A 23,067-nucleotide genomic window follows, 5' to 3' on the forward strand; every position below is an offset into this window, starting at 1 on the left:
TATTTATAGATGAATATTCCTAAGCACTTTTTTATTTATTAAAATGATAATGCAACTAGCACCCAGCTGGGTGACAACTTCACCATGAGGTAGGGCACATCATTTAAAATTATAATTTTCATAATATGTTTAGTGGGTTCATGACGGACTCTAAATCAAAACTCAAAATACTACCCATGAATTTTATTTTATTTTGGTATGCATCACACTATTAAAATAGTTTTTCTTGCATCGGGTTTACTATCAACTACGGTTGTTTCAATGTTTTTACACGTGTTGTTGCGGAAATTTGAAGAAAGCACACACGATACTTTCTTTGATAGACAAAAACTAAACTGTTAGCTTTTAGGTAATAAACCTCGAATCCACGAGGGGTTCCTTGAATCCACAATGAGATAAATTGGAATTCACCAGAGAAAGTATTCTACAAAAGTCTGTATTTAATTAATAATAATCTATAAATTGAATTGTCTTTGTATGCTACAATGCGTTTAAATAGAAAAAAACAAAACCTAGGGCAACTAGAAACCCTAAGGCAGCTACGAAAGTATATAAATCCTAATTTGACTAAAAAACATTAAAAGCGCCTAAAAAGAAGGAAATAAATAACTTAAACCTAAAATAACAAAAAGTACGTAAAATAATACTAAAATTAAATAATTACAAATATTAAATATTAAACCATGTCCTACATCAGACCCCTCCACTTGAAACAAACTCGTCCTTGAGTTGATAGTCGAAATCTAAAATCTTCCGCTCCAAATAAACAAATACTTTGAATGCGTTAATAACTTGATCCGGTTTTGAAACTTGAATTCCTCATAAAGTTTAGCATAAAATTTATTCTCATCTACCTTCAATTTATTTGAAACATCAATCAACAAAGGGTTGATAATAAAATTGAAATTTTCAATCTACTCCAAGAAAATCAACAGTGTGTAGTCATTTTCAACAATTCAACTAGAACCTGGTGATTGTAGGTGATGGACTCATCCTCATATTTAACCTCAATTGGATCTTTCACAATATTCTCAATAATTACCATCTCTTGATTTCTGTCATTATCTACAATCAACTCAACCTTCTTTTCTTTGACATCTTCATCAAATCTTTTGACAAGTGGTATCTTCAAACTTTTGACAAGTGTTATCTTCAACATTCACTTCAATAACTAGTTGCAAGTCTTGATCTTTTTTAACCACTTCAAAATTTAATTTCTTTAAAAAAGGCTGCTTCTTCTCAACCCTCAAACTCTTTCCTTTGCTTGACTCATGGACTTGGCTGTAATAATTTTGGTTTTGTGGTTGACGTTTCATGTTTTGAACATATTATTTTTCATATGAAAATACAAATTTATAATCAACACAATATGTGATCTTCAACCATTCAACCTGATTTAAATTACAATTAAAGAACAAATTTGAGTTACGTGATCCTTTTTTTTTTTTTTGTTATTGATTAGTTATTCACAGTTATATTTATAGATGAATATTCCTAAGCACTTTTTTTATTTTTTAAAATGATAATGCAACTAGCACCCTGGGTGACAACCTCACCATGATGTAGGGCACATCATTTAAATTATAATTTTCATAATAAGTTTAGTGGGTTCATGACGGACTCTAAATTAAAACTCAAAATACTACCCATGATTTTTTTTTTTTTTTTTTGGTATGCATCACACTGTTAAAATAGTTTTTCATGCATCAAGTTTACTATCAACTACGGTTGTTTCAATGTGTTTACACATGATGTCACGGAAGTCTGAAAAAAGTACACACGATACTTTCTTTGATAGACAAAAACTAAACTGTTAGCTTTTAGGTAATAAACCTCGAATCCACGAGGGGTTCCTTGAATCCACAATGAGATAAATTGGAATTCACCAAAAAAAGTATTCTACAAAAATCTGTATTTAATTAATAATAATCCATAAATTGAATTGTCTTTGTATGCTACAATGCGTTTAAATAGTAAAAACAAAACCTAGGGGCAACTAGAAACCCTAAGGCGGCTACGAAAGTATATAAAATCCTAATTTGACTAAAAAACATTAAAAGCACTTAAAAAGAAGGAAGTAAATAACTAAAACCTAAAATAACAAAAAGTACGTAAAATAATACTAAAATTAAATAATTACAAATATTAAGTATTAAACCATGTCCTACATTAGACCCCTCCACTTGAAACAAACTCATCCTTGAGCTGATGGTCAAAATCAGAAATCTTCCACTCCAAATAAACAAATACTTTGAATGCGTTAATAACTTGATCCGGTTTTGAAACTTGAATTCTTCATAAAGTTTTGCATAAAATTTCTTCTCATTTGCCTTAAATTTATTTGCAACATCAATCAACAAAGAGTTGATAATAAAATTCAAATTTTCAATCTACTCCAAGAAAATCAACAATGTGTAGTCATTTTCAACAATTCAACTAGAACCTGGTGATTGTAGGTGATGTGCTCATCCTCATATTTAACCTCAATTAGATCTTTCACAATATTCTCAATAATTACCATCTCTTGATTTCTGTCATTATCTACAATCAACTCAACCTCTTTTCTTTGACATCTTCATCAAATCTTTCGACAAGCGGTATCTTCAAACTTTTGACAAGTGTTATCTTCAACCTTCAATTCAATAACTTGTTGCAAGTCTTGATCTTTTTTAATCACTTCAAAAATTTCTTTAGAAATAGGCTGTTTCTTCTCAACCCTCAAACTCTTTCCTTTACTTGACACATGGACTTGGCTATGATAATTTTGGTTTTGCGGTTGACTTTTCATATTTTGAACATATTGTTTTTCATATTAAAAAATACAGATTTATAATCAACACAATATATGATCTTCAACCATTCAACCTGATTTAAATTACAATTAATTAAAGAACAAATTTGAGTTACGTGATCTTTTTTTTTTTTTTTTTTTTTTGGTTATTGATTAGTTATTCACAGTTATATTTATAGATGAATATTCCTAAGCATTTTTTTTATTTATTAAAATGATAATGCAACTAGCACCCAGCTGGGTGACAACTTCACCAGTATGTAGGGCGCACATTTAAATTATAATTTTCATAATATGTTTAGTGGGCACATGACGGACTCTAAATCGAAACTCAAAATATTACCCATGAATTTTTTTTTTTTTTTTTTTTTTTTGAGAAATCTCTTACCCCATGAATCTTGACAACTTATGCATCACGCTGTTTTTTTTAGTATGCGTCACACTGTTAACATAGTTTTTCATATATCAGGTTCACTATCAACCGCGGTTGTTTCAATGTGTTTACATGTCATACAATAGATTTTCTTTTTTTTCCTATGACTTATATTAATTGTCAAGATTATTTAATTATTGGCTATATTGCATGAAATTATTCTATTTTTATGATTATGTAAACAAAAGCACAAACATATATTATGAATAATAAGAACAATAATAGAATCTCTACATAAAATTACAAATAGATCTGTGAAATAAATAAATAATAATATTTTTCTAAAAATAATAATAACAAATTAATTATTTAATATTTGATTGCCCATATGGACCTAGGCCAGTATATATATTTATAAAAGTTCAATTTCATCCTATATAGTAGGACTCACGGATTCTACCAATTTGAACCATTTTCAATTTGAAGTTTTAGAAGTCAATTTCTCATACACTTCTTAAATGATTTTTGGCAAGTGAACTATGATATTAGTGTCCTCGCGGTGGAGAACACGCCAATTTGGACCTATCTCAAATGATATGTGAGTCCCACTTAAATTTTGGCTAAAAAATAGCAAACCAAACACTTGCTAAAACCATTTTTCCAATATTAATTACTTTAAATGAAGTATTATTAAAATTCAAGTGACTTATTAATTTTTATAATAGTTAATTTTAAGAAATTCAAAATGTTACCTTAAATAAAATTAATTACCCAAAGCTTCAAAAAAATTTAATTAAATTGATTTATTTTAAAATTACTTTGTGTCTAGTTTTTTTTTTTTTTTTTTAAATAGGTAAAATACTATTTTGGTCCCTAAACTTTAATAAAAGTTTGTTTTTTGTCCCTAAATTTTAAAACGTTCTTTTTCATCTCTAAATTTTGTAAAGAGTTTTTTCAATAGTTTATAGACAAAATAGGGACGAAAAATGAACATGTTTTAATAGTTTAAGGATGAAAAACAAACTTTTAGAAAAATTTAGGAATATAAATAAAACATTTTTAATAGTTTAAGAATGAAAGATGAATTTTTTAATAGTTTAGGAACAAAAAATGAACTTCTTAAAATATATGGATAAAAACAAATTTTTGATAAAGTTTAATAATCAAAATAGTATTTTACCCCAAAAAAACTTGACTTAGCCTAGTCTCATCAAACCCACTATGAATAGGTTTCGATATAATCATATAATCAAGACTTACAGTACCTCCGGTACATGGAAACTAAGTTGTATCTAGGTTCCCAGCTTCTTCTGCAACCATTTGCTCAAGCTTTTGCTTTCAAAGTGATTTGCCACAATAAGTTGGGACATCGACCAACAAATAGATCTCTTAGTTACTTCAAGTCTACTTGAAGATTTGCAGTAGTTTATGTGGTTCCAGTCTTTGATCACTCCAACAACACAAATGATAATATCGTGTTTTAGGTGGTTTGAATCTCATTTTAATGGATTTTACAGTGTGAAGAGGGTTGAAAATGAAAGATACAATAGAATAAAACGATCTTTTTGTTGGTTCTGATGGCCATCTTATTCCTTCTCTGAAGATTAAGATTAAGGCTAAGGTAGGATTTAAATACAAATAAGATTTGGACTGAAGGTTAGCACAAAATTGACTTTTTGGAAGAAAAACAAGAAAATTCCTTTTAATTGGATTTTGTTCGAGATAGCATCTAGCAATAGTATTACGAAAGTTTCTGCCTGACTTTCGCTCAACTGAAAATGGGGCTCACTTGATCAAGTTCTTGAATTTGGCTTAATTGAGTTCTAGCTTTGTTTGATTGAATTGGCTTGATCAAAACTTCTCTTCCAACTTTAACTGTAGCCTTCATTAACCAAATTTAGTACAAACTCAAGATACATAGAAATTCGTCATGGAATTTACCGACACTAAAATGTCTAACAGAAGTTGTCAATGTCATGAGTGGGTCATATTATTGAATTTTTTGTTAATATTAGATATGTTGTTTTGAAGTTTGATAGTGTTTTTTTTTTTTTTTTCAATAGTGTTGTAAATCTTGTAATCATTGTATGGTGTGGATTGAGAAGATCCTTCCTTCTATAACTAGCTATGAGGGTGTAGTGATGCACTCAGATTACAGTAACAGTAGAATCTCTCCATCTTTTTATAAACGAAACAATGGCTATGCACGCGCGCAAATAATGTATAAATACTTTCAATTATTCCTTATAACTTCCTTACATTTTCATATCCACCAAAGTGACTCCTAAAATTAACTTCCATTAACTTTTATGGACAGAAAAATCATATGACCGTCATGTTACCAGTGCCACAAATCAGTTGATAAGTGTTCTTTACGTTTTTTTTTTTTTTTTTTGAGAAAAAGTGTTCTTTACGTGGTCACACTAACATGATTTTTTCGGTCAATAGCTAACGGAAATTAGGCAATTTGATAGATATGAAAATCTCATAAAGATGTAAAGAAGAATTAAATCCCCCAAAATGTATATTTGCAACTAATCCAATTCTGAAAAGGGTGCTTTTGCATTTTGACTCAAAAAAAAAAAAAAAAAAAAAAGTTGAGGAATGTTCTAAGGGCATTGGTTTAAGAAACATTTTTAAAAACTAGTAAGTCATTTGTGCTATGTACTGATAATGTTATAATGTATTATGTTTGATGGTTTTTAGGAATATTGTACATATATTATAGCATAATTTTCATAGAACTTTGTTAGCGATGAGTTCTTCATAAGAAGCAGTAATTATAAATTTCACGCACATATTCATTATAATTATTCAGTTCAAGTAATTAGGAAGAAAAAAAAAATCTTTGGAGGAATATTATAGAATAAAAGTTGATATAAAATGTGTCTTTTTCTTTCTTTTTAATTCTAAAACAAAATACACTTATGGCTTTCCCATATCAACATCCCAAACACCCTCGGTTAATCATAGCCTTTACAAAACTCAGAAGTCCACAATGTTATTTGCCATTGTCACTCAATATAAAATACTAGCCTGATTAGCCTCCTTCCCTTGTTGTATCCAACTCACATGTTGAAATTACGTAGGTGTCATCAAAAGATTGAAAGTAAATGACACCATTTTTTATCTGTGTGTATTTAACATGAGATTAAATAAAGAACTATGGTATTGGTAGGCGCATATAAATGACTAAAAGTGCAAGAGATGAAAATTGTGAATTAAAATGCAAAGAGTCTTGAAACATTGAACCAAAGGAAACAAAAAATATTTATTTTTTAATTTAAAAAATCTTAAAATATTAAACAAATAAAAAAAAAAAATATTTAACTTGTTCTTATCTTCAACATAACATTCGAGAATATTTTAATTCTTTACTCCTTATTATTTTTACAACTTTTTATATGCGCGGCGGAATAAAAGAAAAATACTTTTGAGTTTTGTTTTTTGCACTGGTATATATAAATATTTTTTCCCAACTATTGAAAGGGTAAAATGGATATTGTGGGAGTAACGGAAACGGAATAATGGAAGTAAAGAACAAATATTCCGTAAAGTAACGATAAAGAAAAAGGAAAAAAAAAAAAAAGAAGGCCGAGTACCGTTTGGTACTACTCAGCGTACGGGGTAGGTGGTCACCAAGGAAGGAAAGAAAAAAAAGAAAAGAAAAAAGAGTGACTGTTGAGGAGCAGTTAACATCGCACCCAAATTCCCTGTACTCGACCCAACCCAACACAACACAAACACCTGTTAACATTAACATTATACATATAATAATACATTTCTGCCTATAAAAACAGCTTTTGCCTTTCCATTCCCAATCACGAAACACACACTTCCCCTCTCTCGCTCTCTCTCATAGAGTCTCAGTACTGCTTTTTGCCTTTGTCAGTGCATCATTGTATGGCAGCCAATTCGAATAGCCGAGGGGTCGCTCTAAGCCTGGGCAAGCGTGTCGTCAATCGGATCCGAACTTCCAACTCCAACTCTCGCGATCCACCTCTTACTACTCTGAGGTCAGTTTTTCCACTGATCTATTTGCTTTGATTTATTTTTAGGTATATATGTTATATCTGTGTATCAGTGTCTGGAAAGTTAGAAATTTTTTTATTTCTCAACTGTTTTTGATCATAAGAGGTAGCATATTGTTAACTGTCATAGAGTTAATCTTCTTATATTATGCTGCCATTTCCTAATTACTTTCTTGCTACAATTGTTTTGGTAGTTAAAAAGAATAATACTAATAATAATTATAAGAGACAACAACAAAAAAAAGCCCATTTAGAATTTTTGTGCATGAGATATCTGGGTAGTCAATAATTTTGGGAATTTTTTATCTCAGGTGTTGTTTTATATTTCAAGAAATTAAGGAATTATTTCACTTATTATTATTATCCTTTTTTGGATTATATTTGTTTGTTTCCTAATATTCTGACTGGTGGGTGAGTTTTGTTTTTGTTCAGCTTGATTGTTTTCTCTATATATCTACTTTTCCATCTTCCTCTTCTGCCATCTGCCACCTGCCATCTGATCTTTGATAAGGAACTTCGATTTTTTTTATTAATTTTTTCCCAAATCCAGAAGACAAACTTTATCTTACTGTTATATAAAAATATATACACATATATTTTTTATATGATATATATATATATATTTTTTTTTATTGTGTTATGGGAAACGATGAAAACATAAATAGTTTATGTTTTATTTTTAATGTATGTTTTGGGGCGGCCCAATCGGTGGCGGCCCCAACGTGGTCCGTACCTTTTTTTATGTTTTGATTCGAATAGTAATGGTAAAAAACGAACAAAAAGCCAATGAACCGTACAGTACATGGAAAGGTCTTTTGAGTAATTCTACAATTTATTTCCACGATTTTTGTGTGTGGAAATCAGCTGAGGAGGACTCCACTTTACAATGTTTTTTGTTTTGTCTGAAATTTTGTTCCGTCTTTTTTGTTCTCATTGCATGCCCACTATTTTTCTTTTAAAAAAATATTTTAAAAAATGGTAAAAATACAAAATTCATCCTCTAAACTTCATTACAATTTATTTTGAGTCTCTAATTTTGCTTTTGTTCAATAAGGCTTCTAAATTTTTAAATTGTTCAATCAAAACAACGTTGTTTTGATAATTTCAGAATATTTAATAAATTGAATTATTATTTCAAAACTTTTAAAAAAAAGTTATTAAAAAAAAAAAACCCAGAAATTGTGAACTAGTCTTACTATAGAAACAAGCTTACCAGAGAAACAATTAGTGTGTTTGTGTTGCATGGTGCTACTAGAGGAGAGAGACCAAGTCTTAAGCATCAATAACCATGTGCTCTAGCTTCAAATTAAGGTGGTATATATCATGCATTCGGTGCATATACCTCCTCCAGATTATTTATTTGTTTCATAGATGGTGTATTTTCTCCTCCAGATTCTTCAATAAAACAGAAAACCATGGGATAATTTGCCCATGGTTTTGACTGAACTAGTCGTTTTTGGTCTTCAACTATCTTGGGAAGGTCAAAATTAGGCACTTCGACATTATTTTATTGCAGAGTTTAGGGGGGTTTGGGTTTTTTTTTTTTATTAATGTTTTTTTGATTTCGAACTAATAATTTTATTTATTAAATTTTCTTAAATTAGCAAAATGATGCCGTTCTGAGTGTGTCTTAACTTATCAGCTTATCAGCATGACTATTTTTATCATTTGATAATTTTTTTTTTTTTTTTTGACAACATAAATTAGATGTACGACCATGTCATTAAGTTAATGATTCTTTAAATTGATAAAACCACCTACTTTGCAAGTTAAAAAAAAAAAAAAAAAAAAAAAAAAATTCAATCACTCAAAAATGAAGTTTCAAAAAATTCAAGTCAAAAGTCTTATAGTTGCTAAGGCTGTTCATTCTATATTTTATAACTAATACCCATCGTGGCCATGGGTGATGGGTGGACAATGGGCATCTTTGATCTGGGGTAGACTTTATCGGTGACTCTGCAAAATTTTCCTTTATGTAAAAATAAAGAATAAGTCAATAGTCGATCTAGCGTTGAGTTCTAGATATTTGACTTTTTTTTATTCAATGAATTACTCTTTGCATTCGGTTCATTGAATATCACCCTTCTTTGTTGTCTTGGTTGTTGGTTTCAGAGTTTTCCAACCTCAAGAATAAGATTCAAGGTTTGTCAGTGAAAGCAAAATAGTTTATTTGCTATTTGTAGATTATTAAATATTAATTAATAAATAAATAAATAAATAAAAACTTTTCTTTTTGAGGAAAATACTATGAGGACAAAATCCAAGACAGTGGGTCTTACCCATTTTCACTTATATTCGTGAAATTTTATAACAATTTAGTATCTATTTAATGAAAAGAGATACCAAAATATTTCAAAAGATATTTTGTACTCAAAAGCAAGTGTTCTAATTTGATTGGTATATATATAATGTTATCCAATATTCAAATTCTTGTAAAAGAAGAAGTCATTTCTCATTTGGCATCAGTATTATGTTCAAAGATTTATTTGAATGATTTTGGTTTATAAATTATCTTTCAAATACATACAAAAATGGTTGAAATTTTGTCAACATTTATGAATGGTGCCCATCATAGATATCACATTTTGTTAGGTTGACTAGTGATTCTACATGTCTAAATGAATTAATGATAATTTATGGCACATCAAAATAATAATAATAATTTATGCGTGCACATTAACATTTCATATGCAGCCTGATTAGCTGATTTTACAATATTTTATATCGATTATTGAGATAAGACCTTGCATAACCAAAAAAGAAAAAGGATGAACTATATGATATAGTCAAATTGTTAGAACTATATATCTTATTTGGGTGAGATTTCTTTAAAATTTTTTATTAAGAGTTTAGGTGAACTTCTAGTAAAATCAATGAAATTATTATGCAACTCATGACTCTTTTTATGGCATTTTCCATTAAAATATATCTAGAAATTTTTCAGTCTGAAAATTTATGGTCCATTTGGATTGAGGAAGAGGGAGGGAGAATAGAGTAGAGTAGAATAGATTTAACACAAATTTTGCTTATTTTTAGTCAACTCTACTCTACTCTATTCTCCTTCACTTCCCCTCCTTCCCCCCTCCATCCAAACAGTCCATTAATTTGGAAGCTCAAATGGATCCAAACTCAGCATATTTATCACGTTTAGAGACTTAAATTTCAATAGCAAGTACTATGGTGATGTGGTCACCTCATTGCATTGTCTGCACTCACAATTATTATAATTAAGATACTCCTGTCTATGCTCTATACCCTACATGGCAATTTTGTCTTCAAAATTGATTATGGAGAGGTTGGCCCCTGAGGCAGGCTTTATATCAAGTGTATGTGTATCCATGTCACAGTCTATACTCATGTTCCTTGTTGGTGATAAAGGTACCACAAGTAATTGTGGAGGCCATTCTCCAAAATAAAGAGCCATTTATCAGCTTTCGTGTAGTCTTGTTGTCCTTTAATTTCCCCTAAATTTTTATCTCATAATGATAGTGTTTCTCTATGCTTTTTTTTGCCAAAGTTTTTAGGTGTAACTGTAAGAATATTTTCTAAATTATAATTTAGGCTTTTAGATTAGATGAGCGAATTATAGCATCATGATAAGAATTCAATGGAAATATTTGTTTATGCAATTATATATTCACTTCTTAAGATGGGCATGAAAGCGAATTATAGCACCATGATAGAATACATGGCAATGCCATTATATATTCACTTAGATAGCATCTTTAATGCCTTCACCACATCACATTCGTTTATCCTCATTTTTATTTAATTGTGGACCTCTTGCTTGTGAATTATTTTTATGGGCTAGTTCTTGCTTGTGATCATGTGACCTCACAGTTGACATCACGTATATATATTTTTTTAGTTTCGTTTGAGGCAATATCTATTATATATTACAACAATTTAATCATATGATGAGATGGCTTAACAATTGAAACCATTATTTTCCTTTTGCATGTTCCTTGAGTTTCTTTTCAACTTTATAATATTTGGATAGTAACTGAGTTTGCCTACCGTCATACCGTGTATGGTAAGGACTTCTACCTTGGACCTTGGAATGTAATACAATAATTAAGACCAAGAAAAAAAAAAAACAAAATTAAAATAGGAAAAGAATCAAAACAAAACTAGTTGATTTTGACAATATTATGATCAACTGGTCTAATATTCTTTATGATCAACAAATCAGTAAATTTAGAAATTTAAGGGACACCAAATTTTTTTAGGAAATGTTGATGTAATTTATTATTGTTGATAACTTTTATTAACAAATGCCCTTCCAAGGGCAGGAAAAGTGGTTCATAGTGAACTGAAAAAGTATACAATTCTTAGTTTTTTTTTATATGCGTTCTTAAATACATTGCATGAGATATATGCGATGCTTTGCATGAGACAGATGCATGAGATATCTTATCGATTATCTTATAATTTTTGTGACACCAAAAGTCTAAAGGGCTGAGATGCTTCTGTGACAACAAAATATGGTCACAGCAGATCGAGTGGCGAGAAAATCTCTCAATCGCTCACTTTGCCTGCCTTCACTTCACAATTCACATCACACTTTACTTTGTCTGGTCAAACAAGCGTAGAAAACGCGTAAAACCAAAAATTAAATAAGAAAAAAAGTAGTTGGGTCGGTTTGGTTGCCACTTGCCAAGTCGTTATCTCATTGGGATTAACGGGTCATATGCTGATCACGTGACTACCATCCTCATTCTTCACTTTGAATATCTTCTTTTGTTTTTTTTTATTTTTGAGAAAGTATATCTTCTTTTGTTTTGATAATATATAGCTTTGAATGTGTTTGATGAAAGGTGATGGGTAATCCTAATTTTACACCTAACACAGCCAAATGCCACGTGGGTATTGGGTCACGCACCTAACCACTCTCGTCACTTTCGAGTTAGATAATTGATGATATGTCTAAACTTAGATAAACATTGTGTCGGAGTGCCAAGTGGAGCAAATATAGAAGTAGAAACCTAGAAGGAAGCATAATACCTCGTGGAGAGTGGGACAGATTATCTTTTATCTTTTCTTTTATCATTTACACCTACATTTATCTTTTATCTTTTACACCTACATATGATAAGGACAAGGGTATTATGGGAATTATGTCTATTCTTTGGAATAGACTTCTCCTTTTTTTTGTGTGTAAAAGCCATATATACCCCTCTAGTACGTGGTGCCACCTACTAGAGGATATGATGTCATATCAACAAGCCTAATCTTCTTAAAAAAAAATAAAAATCTATAGTATATCCGATACATGAATCCATCCTCTTACATGGACGTCAGTTTCACAAATGTGGAACTTGCTTCCCTGTGAAAGGGTAGATTTATGTATTAAATATGGGTTCTACATAACTCAGATGCTGTGAGAGACTAGATGCAGACACTTGCAGCATAATATACCTTCTTTGTGCTCCTCCAACCTCCATCTTCCATCTCAGATTTACAATGGATTTTTTTTTTTTTTTTTTTTTTTTGCAAGGTTATCGCTTGTGAGCTTAGCATATGTCATCAGTCACATAAGATCTTAGATATTATATGATATGATTGTGCTCCTTACTAAAAAAAATATCTAATATATCAGTTGTATGTAGCAACACACTCCCACACGTTGTGAGCATAATACTACATGTATTCGAAACACTGGAATGTTCTCTACACTGATTAATCTCAGCTTCTTTGTTAGCATCATTAAATTTCATAGTGTATTACAATATCTTATAAAGTACTGATTATTGTGCAACTTCCAATAATGAGTTCAGGAGGGCTGCACACACCTCAGCGTATGACAAGAACCCGGAAGACCACAACCCCCAGAACATAGTCCCAGACCATGTAATACCGCCCCACTCCGACAAGTACTGGGCACCGCACCCTCAAACTGGGGTCTTTGGACCGCCTGCCGGGCAAGCCTCAACCGCAGGCGGCAACCGTACTGCTAATGGTGGTGAGGACTCTGTGCTTGAGCAGAAGGCCTGGTTTCGTCCCTCTGGTCTGGAGGACTTGGAGAAGCCTCACGCTCTCTGAGCGCACATAGAAATTAAGAAAAGTACTAAGCTAAGACCCGTCTCCTTAATATTATTGACGGTTAACTACTATACATAAATAAAAGTATAGGCATCAGCCTAAGTAGCCTATACAGTACTTGGTACAAGCAAACACTGGTTATGTTCATAATATAGCAAGAACTAGAGAGCTGGGAGTGAAACCTTATATTATATTTGAGACTTACCTATCCTGTTACTATGGACCTTGATATGTACTTATTGCTGTGGCTTATGTTTTCACAGTACTTTGTTGCTATAAAAGGCTTGGTAATGTTTAATTGCTTGTTATCTTCATTTTATATAAATATATATATATATATATATATATATATGTAGGGACATGATTTGCGATAAACCACTGTTGAGTTGGGTTCGCACGTAAATGGGTCCATACAATATCATTTGTAGAGAGTGGGATCGAAAGGCTAAATCGTGTTTACCCGGTTGTGGTTTTGTTAAGGAACTCATATATGGTTTAGGTGTATCCATCTCTGTAACCCCTCCTCTTTTTCCCGTGGGACTGGAGCGCCTCTTCTTTAGGTTACATATTTTTCTTTTATACTAGCATGCGTTCAATTTCCCTCGTCCACGTGTAGGGTCGACCTTTCCAAGACTGATACTTGTCCCATCAGTCTCAAACCTAAGTCGTTGAGAGTTGTTGATAAAGTTAATGGATAAGGCTTTGTTGGGCGCAGAGATATGTATGGGGAAGGTGGCAAAGGAAGCCTTTCTTAGATATTTTAGATTTCCCTTCAAGAACGTCCCTTTACCTTTCTGCCCTTGTTCTTGGGCCAGCCGAGGACTGCACTGTCCTCGGCTGCTTCTCCGGGTCAATTGGGCCATACTATTCTTGAGCTCTGGCCATGACCTTTTCCGGCTTAGGCCTTTGGACCCTTTATCAGCAAATGGGCCTGACCCGTCCATTATTGGACCCCACAATATATATATAGATTATGGCCATGACGGCTAATGATTAGCCCTCACTTCATTGTACATATCTGCATGCTATGTACAAAATTTAGCCCCAAAGTTTGCTGCCATATAGAAGTGAAACTGCACGAAATTGTACTTTATTTATAGATATTAGCTTACTACAAAAGGTACATTTTCTTTTCTGAAATACATAAAAGGTAAATTTCAACATTAAAAATTTTAGGGTAGTTAATAAAGTCTAACTTTTTGTTATATTTTTTATCAACTTTATAAGGTGTAGAGTCAATAAAGCTAACATTTTTTAAGTTCTACCTGCTACTTCAGTATTATTTTCATTCATTTCATTAATTGATACCAATTCTTTATTAGGTGAACTCCACAATTAATCATCCTTAATAGACACATGTGCCTCTTAACATTTTCCAAAATTTTATATTTCTTTGTTTTCCACCCTTCTCTTTCTTCTTTCATTTCCAAACTGTACTCTCTACTCCACTTTTCAAAAAACTGTACTCTATACTCCCATCACTTTTCAAACTTGAACAAAACTGTGCATGAAACAAAGAGAATTCCCATAACAGAATATCATATCACAATTAGATTGAGTGAAAACAATTTGTATGGAGTAAGAGAGTTCAGGCACATTTACATGTATTTTGGAAGTTAAATGGGTAAGTAACCTGGAAGTATCAAATCATTTAAACTCACCCAAAAGGCCAAAACAAAAGTATATTCTAACTTGACTGATAGGACAGCATAATAAGGGATGATATCTACAACTCTTGACATTCAAATGATTTAGTTGGGTTCCTCAAAAATATAGCCTAAATTAACAATAATGTTAAATATATGGCATGGCAATTGGTCTAGGAGATTGAAATGCTGCTAACTTTGCTCCATTCGCTGTAGGGCAGTCAGAAGAGTAGCGGATCGATCTCTCTCTTTCCTTTTTTATCTTCTTTTTTTTTTTTTTTTTTTTTTTTAGAGAAGGTGGATTGATCTCATCTGAAAGCTCCTGAGCCATGCTGTTTTTGTTCAATCTGCTGCTTCATAGAAAGACCACCAGTCGACAGCACATAGCATTATTATTAAATTAATCCGCAGGATCTCTCTAAGAAAATAATCTTTACTCCTATCAAATCAGTTGTATTTCCATCTCCAACCACCAACGCATGCCTAGGGCCAACACTACATCAAAAGTTCATGCAGTCATTCCAAAAGCCTTTAATGTTCACATACCAAAACTAGGTAGTGTAGATTTGCCTAAGCACATGCTAGTCTATTCCACACCTCCTTAATCTGATCTTTACCCACCAAAAAATTTCCTACTCCATAAAAAAGAAATGCTTCATCTACTGCTTCTACCTCTAAAGCAAGGCAAGCCAACAAAAATTCAGTCATCAAAGTAGAGAGTGATTACTCTCAAGATAACATAGTAACTCACACTCTTCTTTTTTTGGTAAATAACCGGTACTCTTCATTTCTCAAAAAGATAAGTGACCTGTTGGCTTAACAGACCCCAACCTAACATCACCCATTATATATGTCAGCCCAATCCAATATATACATCTTCCCTCCCCTTGGTTGCCACTCCAAATGTAAGAGAAAAGACTTTTGCCACCACATCCATCAATCTGCAGCAATCTAAGAATCTTCAATGTTCAGCTCTTGGACAATCTCATTTCCTCTCTCTCTTTTTTTTTTTTTTTTTTTGATATTTTTTTGGAGCTGAAAAATCCAGTTGAAGTAACCAATGCATAATAAAGGCCCGCATCTGTGACAGACAAACATGGGTGACCATTGCTTCTTGCAGTATAAGGACTTGCTTGTATTAATTCTCCAGGGCCAAGAGAAGGGAAGGATTGACTTAAGCCCCCAAGTTTCCAGCTAAAAAAATGTATAGGCAATATATGGATGGTTGAGAGCCAGTCGTGGAAACCTCAGTATGTTGTCAGTCAAATAAAAAATGATACACCAGAGATGGGAACAGTTTGTCAGAAGATCCTCTGCCTAAATAATTCCTGATGCCTGGAGCATCCATCACCTGTTATTTCCACTAGTAAGTAACATTTGAATGCTCTTAAGTCCATTTGTCAAACTCCCCACTCAGTCTGAAAATTTATATAACAGCCATGTAAGGACAACAGTCAGCAAGATTCAAATGCAAAACCAAGGCCATTAGGGAATAAAGTCATTATAACAGGAAGTTAAACGCTTATAGGAAACATGAACAATCATGAGCCAAAAGCATATCTGTGACATCCTACAATAAGAGGAAAAGAGGAGCTCACCTCAGCTCAAGCAAACATTCATTCCATGTTGCAAAAGGACTGTGATTTAAAGGTGTATCACGTGTCATCTGGAACATGATAATTTCCACACCTACCAAACATGAGCACACTGACCGCACAAGACTGCAGGCCAATCTAGTACTTATATGGTCTCTGTTCAAGGATCATTAATGCAGCTTGTAACATCTCTCTTGCCTTCCTATCTGGAGTACATCCAGCATATTCCATTTGCTTGTATATTTCAGGGACCTGGCCAACAAACCATTACATGAATTAGGCCAAGAGATACAGTAGAACACATGTAACCTTGTAACCATGTAACTAGAGTACCTACCTTATCAAATTTCCTTGCCCTAATATATGCCTTCATAAGCGTACTATAGGTAACCACATCAGGACTAATACCCTTCAGAAAATATTAAATAAATATAAATAAAAAAAAAAATTATCATTAAAAACGGCGTAAAAACAAAAAATATCTTGAAGAATGAAGTGGAAAAGGAAAATGCAAGTCTATAAAGTAAAAAAGTCTCGTGTCTAACCATATATATGTAATGCAAAGAAGATGGCTTACACTTTCTTTCATCTGATCATAAATTGATAATGCCTCCATATGTCTCCCAGCAATACCAAATGCATTGATCAACACATTCAGCATTATAATATTTGGCTCAATCCCCTCTGTTTCCATGAGCTGAAGTACCTTAAGTGTCTGCTCGCATAATCCCTGCCCAAAACAAAAGATATAACTCAGCAAACAAAGTTTTCACTTCTGAATATCATGTGTTTATACATGAATTTTTTTTTTTTTAAAGAAAAAACAAAGGGTATCACCAAATGATCTTGAAAAAGTAGCAAAACTTATTTGTAGTTTACATATCAATCTTGAGTTGTTATTGTTTACTTTGTATCTTTAAATAAATATGATCATATGAATTAGAAGTACATGCCTACTGTTGTCTTTTCTTTTCTTTTTCCCCCTCCCTGGCATAAAACACTGGCTATAACTGACTTGGCATTTTACAGGAAATCTATCCCTCCTAGAGACTTAAATGTACAACACTCCTAACAATTAAAAACAAGCCAATAACATTGAGGATTACAGATACTATTCTACTAGTATATGAGTAAGTGCTCCAAAAAAAACTGACATGCTTTGAGAAATAACAAGTGCAATTGTGTAAATGGAGACAAACATTAAGGATCTTCCACTGTAACTGGTAGCAAAAGTTGTTGCAGGTAACTCATTTCCCCTCTCCTGAAACAATGCTTTGCAAGAGCCAAAACTACCATTTGGTTTTCATCATCTTCTCAGTTTGATAGATTCCAAAGTATTTACTAGACATTATCCTGGTATGCTTAAAAAAGGCGAAACTACAATGTTGGTCCCTCAAGTTTACCCTGTGTGCGTAATTGGTCTCTCAAGTTTGAAGCGAGCATAATTAATCCCTCAAGTTTTAAAACTGAGTTATATTAGTCATTTTACTAATTCCTATTAGTAGTGTTCCTTACGTGGCTAATGGAACAATGACCTGGCATTTTTTTTTAATGATGTGGCATTTTTTAAATAGATGAAGGACACGTGTAAGTGAAGCAATCCAAAGGCTAAAAAAGAACCCACAAAGCAACTTACTCTCTCTCCGTCTTCCTCTCTCTAAAACTCCAGAATTGAATCTTACTCAGTAAGTTGTCTTGTTCCCTCCTTCACCTCATACACAAAGACGGTAAAAATTCACAAAGCAATGCACAAACCTCCAGTACTATAGCAATTACTGAAAAAGTCCACTATCTCCATTACTCTCTCCATCTAGCTCTCTTCAGAGCTGAGCATCAGACGCTCCAAGATCAAACCTTACCTGAGAAGATCGGTGCTTGCCGGAGAAGAAAGAGTGAAATTGGGACATTGGATCAGGGAAAGGAAATTGAACCCAAACCCTCCACCACTCAATCATAAATGCTTCCACAAGAACACCAAAGCTGGTAAATCCTAGTCTATAGTTGTTTTGGGTTCCAAGAAAATACAAAAGCTTGGTTTAAACTCACCTAAAAAGGAAAAAAAAAAAATTCTTATAGATGAAGGGGTTCCGTTGTAAGTAATAATGCCCAGAAGCCCAAAAAACTAAATATAAGATTCAAACAAAAGTGAATTTGTCTTTGTGTAGAAGATGACGGAAGAAGCAAGACACAATTTAATGACAAAGTGTAAACATCTTTGATGCTCGGTTCTGGAGTTCTAGAGAGAGTTGAGAGATAGAGAGAGAATGTAAGAAAAGTTGCTTTGTGGGATTTCACTTACACGTGTCCTTCATCTATTTAAAAAATGGAGAAAACAGGAGGGTATTGATTGGGAGGTGAGCTTGTCCCATAATTTTTTAATAAATAAAATGCAACATCATTAAAAAAAAATGACAAATCATTGTTCTGTTAGCCACGTAAGTAACACCATTAATGACAGTTAGTAAAAGAACTAATACAACTCAATTTTAAAACTTGAGACACCAATTGTGCTCGCTTTAAACTTAAGGGACCAATTGTGCACATAGAGTAAACTTGAGGGACCAACATTGTAATTTTGCCCTTAAAAAATTTCAACCTAGGAATTTAGAAGCAAAGGCCTTAAATATTTCAGATGGAGCAATTTTCAGAGTATATATCATTAGGATGTCAGCACCACTTGTGCAGCAGTACAAACGCCTGAGGATAGTGAGCTCAATATAGCAAATTAAAGCAGCCACAAAAGCAAAAGTTTAGCAGTTAAAGTGGTAGGCTGAAATGTTCTGGCAATGGTGGTCATCTGGGGGGAGGCTTCAAAGCTCTAACATATATTGATATATTAAAGGAGAAAGGTTTCAAGAATTGCTACATAAGATGACATATATAATAATGAAACACAGATTGCAGAAGCTGTTAGGCTTGATGCCATACTGGTGAGCCCAGATATTATACAAAGAATGAAGCATCTTTCTAAAACCATTAGAAAATTGGACATGAAATGTAAACACCCCCCCCCCCCCCCCCCAAAAAAAAAAAAAGTCAACAAATAAATAACAATTATACAAGGAGATAATAAAGAGAAAGGAAGCAGGAAACAATGGGGGTGTGGAACAGCAGACCTGCTGAGCATAAGCATTTGCTAAGACACAAAAAATGCTAGCTGAAAGTTGAACACCTTCTGACTTTAGAGCAGATATGCACTCCTCAGCATCAGCAAATCTCCCATATTGCCCATAAATATCAACCAAAACTGCATAAATGGCGCCACTTTTTTTATATCCTCTGTATTTCATAGTCTCAAAATTCTTCTTTATCACATCCCACTTTCCCTGCTCTCCCAAACGGCTAATAATGGTAATGAAGATCTTTGGATCAGGATATAACCCTTGTTCTAGCATTTGGGTGAACAACTCAAGGGCCTTAGATAAATTCCCAACCTTACAATGCCACCTGATCAAAGAATTCCATGTTGTTATATCAGGCCTTATACCTTCTTGTTGCATTTTCTCAAACACTTCCAAGGCTTCATCCAAATCACCATATTTCCCAAACGTATCTATAATGCTGTTATAAATCTGCTTGTCTAGTGACATCCCCATCTCCCTAATCTCTTCTACAACACCCATTGCTTTCTTCCACATCCCATTATCCCTGTAAAGACCAATAACCTTACTATACACAAATGAGTTCAGTTGAAACCTCTTGCGCCTCATTTCGTTGATTATTCCCCAAGTATCTTCCAAACGCCCAGCATTCACATAGTAATCCAGAAGAACCTCATATGTTTCTTGATTCCTACAAATACCCAAATCATCCATTACATCTAATACCTTAACTGCACCTCCTAGGAGCCCTTTCTTTAAGAAAACTCTAAGCAAAACATTGTACAAGTTCACTCTAGGCTTAAACCCAGAACATATCATTTCTTGGAAAACTGCTTCAGCTTCCAAAGTCCTTCCTATGCTTCCAAGAGCTTCAATCAAATGTGTGTAGGATATCAAGTTGGGATGAAGCCCCGAAGACTCCATCCGAGCAAGAAGAGTCATAGCCCTGTCAATATCTCCCACTTTGCAACAATCACATATTGTGTGGTTATATAGCTCCCAAGAAAGTTCCTTTCCTTTTACAAGGCTTTCTAGGGACTTTGTATCCAAGTTCTTTTTGTCAAATGCTCTTAAACTTACTTCTTTGACATCCTTGTTCAGCATGGAACGATTAGAGGAACTAAACAAAAAGAAAGAAGTGACACCACGGGTGGATGATAGTGAAAACAACACCATCACCATGAATATATCATATATCTTCTATTTCTGCAACATGGGGAAAAAATAACTCATGATAAGAATTCGAACAAGAGATATGAACCAGGAGATATATATTAGTAGGAGTGAAAAGCATATATATGACAAGTGCATATTTATTTGGTAAATCTAGAAGCAGCATTTTTCTTTTTCTTCTTTTTCTCTCTTAAAAATCATCTATACAAAGAAAAATTTAATAAAAGATTAGATATTCCTTTGAATCAACCATAACAGCAAGGGCCAAACAGTACGTCCAAGTGCCAATGATAAAGTCAGTTCAAATAACACTTGTACAAGATTACTCCACAAGGACCACAAAATATATTTTAAAAAACAAATAAATGCAGAGAACCTAAGCTATTATACCCATTAGAGCACTGTAGCAGCAATGTCACACAAGATTAGCAAAAAAAAAAAAAAACAATTTCACACAATCATGTGAAAACAAATTACCACAAAACAATAAAAAAGTCTACCTTACAAACACCCAAATTTCAACTTTTTTTTAAAGGTTTCAAATCTAGATTTCAACTCTTAACAATAAATGCATTCCTAATTGCAACACTATATATCGTCATAGAGAAAATTTACCAGGTGGGTTTTCTCAATTTCACTTTAACGTGTAAAAAATAAAAAATAAAAATAAAAATAAAAATTTTCAACAATTACTAATTAAACCCTGAATTGCGGCTCAATATTGCAAAATCCAACAATTTCAGCTAATGGGTCCTCGTCAATTCAAACAGTTATCATAAATATTATACCATAACAATTATAATTTTGGGCTTAAGCTTAAAAGATTAAAGAATAAGGAAAACCAAAAAAACTGAGTTCAGAAAGAGGCTAACTGGGATGAAAGAGCGTGTACTTGGTATGAAAAAGGAAGTAAAGACAGGGCATGAATCAAAATGATGTGCTGGAAAGAAGAAAATCATGATATGAACAAAGATTATATAGGTTAAAACTTAAAAGGGCTAATGAATGTTTATTGGGTCAGTGCTCCAATTGGTGAAACATGCAAGTCTTAAACACGAAATAACTGAAAGGCAAAACAAACTTACAGGTTTGGAGAAAGAGCAACAGCGTCAGAAAGTGCTAACCTGCTATTATAGATGAGAAAAATAGTCCCTTCTCCCTACCATCACTAGACAAAACCAAGCAAATATTAAAAACTTGGTTGACAAAACACACCTGTGTTTCATAAATAAATAAACAAAAACAAAAACAAAAACAAAAACAAAAGACATCTGTGTTTTATAACTGAAAACGTGAAGTTGTGACGGATAAGGGAAAAAGAGGGCACAAAGGGTAAGACCTAATTATACTACTTTAGTTGTTATTTCTTAAATTTTTCTTTTAAGTTTTTTTTATGAGTATTTTTCTTTAAAAAATATATTTTTTAATTAAATAGTCACATAATCTTAAAGGAGGAACTTAAAAAATAATATTGTACGTGTACCTAAGTTTCTCCAAAAATATATACTCAAATCCATAACATTCTTTTAAGTCTCCACGTTATTTTTTAGGCACTTTAAATTCACTTTTTCATCAGTTGTACTAAAAAATGCTATTTTCTCATACTAAAAAATTACTTTATCTATATTTATATCTATATCATATACTATATAATAAAAGTTGGACTTAGAAGTCGTAATTGCATCAAGTGGCTTCATCAAATTGCATAAATTTTATTAGATTTTTAAAAAATATAATTTTTATTTTCCTATAATTTCTAAGTTGATAAAAATCTTAATTTGATTACAATCCAAAATTTTCATCTAATCTATCTAATTCTTATTTTTTAAGTGTAGTGTATTATAATCCAAATTCTTCATCTAATCTTCTTTTTTTCTTTTTTTGCATGGTGTATTATTAAAGAAAAGTAGCAACTTTCTTATTTTTTATTACTACACTACACCTATTTAGTTGGTTTTTTTCTTTGAGAGGTAAATTTAGTTGGTTGGTGCCATATAGCTAAAACCTTCAAGTGTTTATCTAAATATTATCAACAAAGCCTAAAATAATAGGATAGAAAGAAAAAAAAAATCATCTAAAGCATAAACTATTAAAATGTGTAGTTGTGATGTAGAAGTATAGTTAATCCCATGAATTTGAAAAAAAAAAAAAAAAAAAAAAAAAAAAAAACCAATTTCATTGGGATACACACAGCACACTCGCGGGAGGATTTTTTATCTACTTTTTTTTTTCCCCAAATATATTTTGTTATAATTTTTTTTTTTTTTGGATAAATGTCAAATTTTTAGATAACAACCAAAAAAAAAAAAAAAAGA

At 32.4% G+C, this 23,067-nt stretch overlaps 2 protein-coding genes across 3 annotated transcripts; one reads left to right on the top strand and one right to left on the bottom strand.

The window, feature by feature from the left end:
• Positions 1-6,966: 6,966 nt before the first annotated feature.
• On the top strand, positions 6,967-13,537 carry LOC126700229 (late embryogenesis abundant protein At5g17165-like). The gene is made up of 2 exons (XM_050398266.1): positions 6,967-7,180; positions 12,973-13,537. Exons 1-2 carry the CDS (start codon positions 7,068-7,070, stop codon positions 13,235-13,237), a joined length of 378 nt encoding a protein of 125 aa, XP_050254223.1. The 5' UTR covers positions 6,967-7,067; the 3' UTR covers positions 13,238-13,537.
• A 1,228-nt stretch (positions 13,538-14,765) lies between these two features.
• Positions 14,766-22,019, bottom strand: LOC126700227 (pentatricopeptide repeat-containing protein At5g42310, chloroplastic-like). Of its 2 annotated transcripts, none has more exons than XM_050398265.1 (6): positions 21,877-22,019; positions 19,595-20,785; positions 17,056-17,208; positions 16,816-16,887; positions 16,482-16,730; positions 14,766-16,301 (listed from the first exon to the last, which is right to left on the bottom strand). In XM_050398265.1, the coding sequence occupies exons 2-5, from the start codon at positions 20,759-20,761 to the stop codon at positions 16,617-16,619; spliced, it is 1,506 nt and encodes a 501-aa protein (XP_050254222.1). In that variant the 5' UTR covers positions 20,762-20,785; positions 21,877-22,019; the 3' UTR covers positions 14,766-16,301; positions 16,482-16,616. The 2 variants fall into 2 exon arrangements, with proteins under 2 accessions (XP_050254222.1, XP_050254221.1); XM_050398264.1 differs by having other exon boundaries at positions 21,838-22,019.
• Between the last annotated feature and the right edge of the window lie 1,048 nt (positions 22,020-23,067).

Source organism: Quercus robur, chromosome 9, assembly GCF_932294415.1.
Source record: "Quercus robur chromosome 9, dhQueRobu3.1, whole genome shotgun sequence".
Classification (NCBI taxonomy): Eukaryota; Viridiplantae; Streptophyta; class Magnoliopsida; order Fagales; family Fagaceae; genus Quercus; species Quercus robur.

Coding starts and splice junctions, on each gene's coding strand:
- LOC126700227 (XM_050398265.1), bottom strand. CDS start 20,761: ATGGTGATGGTGTTGTTTTCACTATCATCCACCCGTGGTGTCACTTCT. Junction 17,209..19,594: donor CAAATGCTTATGCTCAGCAG/GTCTGCTGTTCC, acceptor TGTTTTGGGCAG/GGATTATGCGAGCAGACACT. Junction 16,731..16,815: donor GGGCAAGGAAATTTGATAAG/GTAGGTACTCTA, acceptor TTTGTTGGCCAG/GTCCCTGAAATATACAAGCA.
- LOC126700229 (XM_050398266.1), top strand. CDS start 7,068: ATGGCAGCCAATTCGAATAGCCGAGGGGTCGCTCTAAGCCTGGGCAAG. Junction 7,181..12,972: donor CCACCTCTTACTACTCTGAG/GTCAGTTTTTCC, acceptor TAATGAGTTCAG/GAGGGCTGCACACACCTCAG.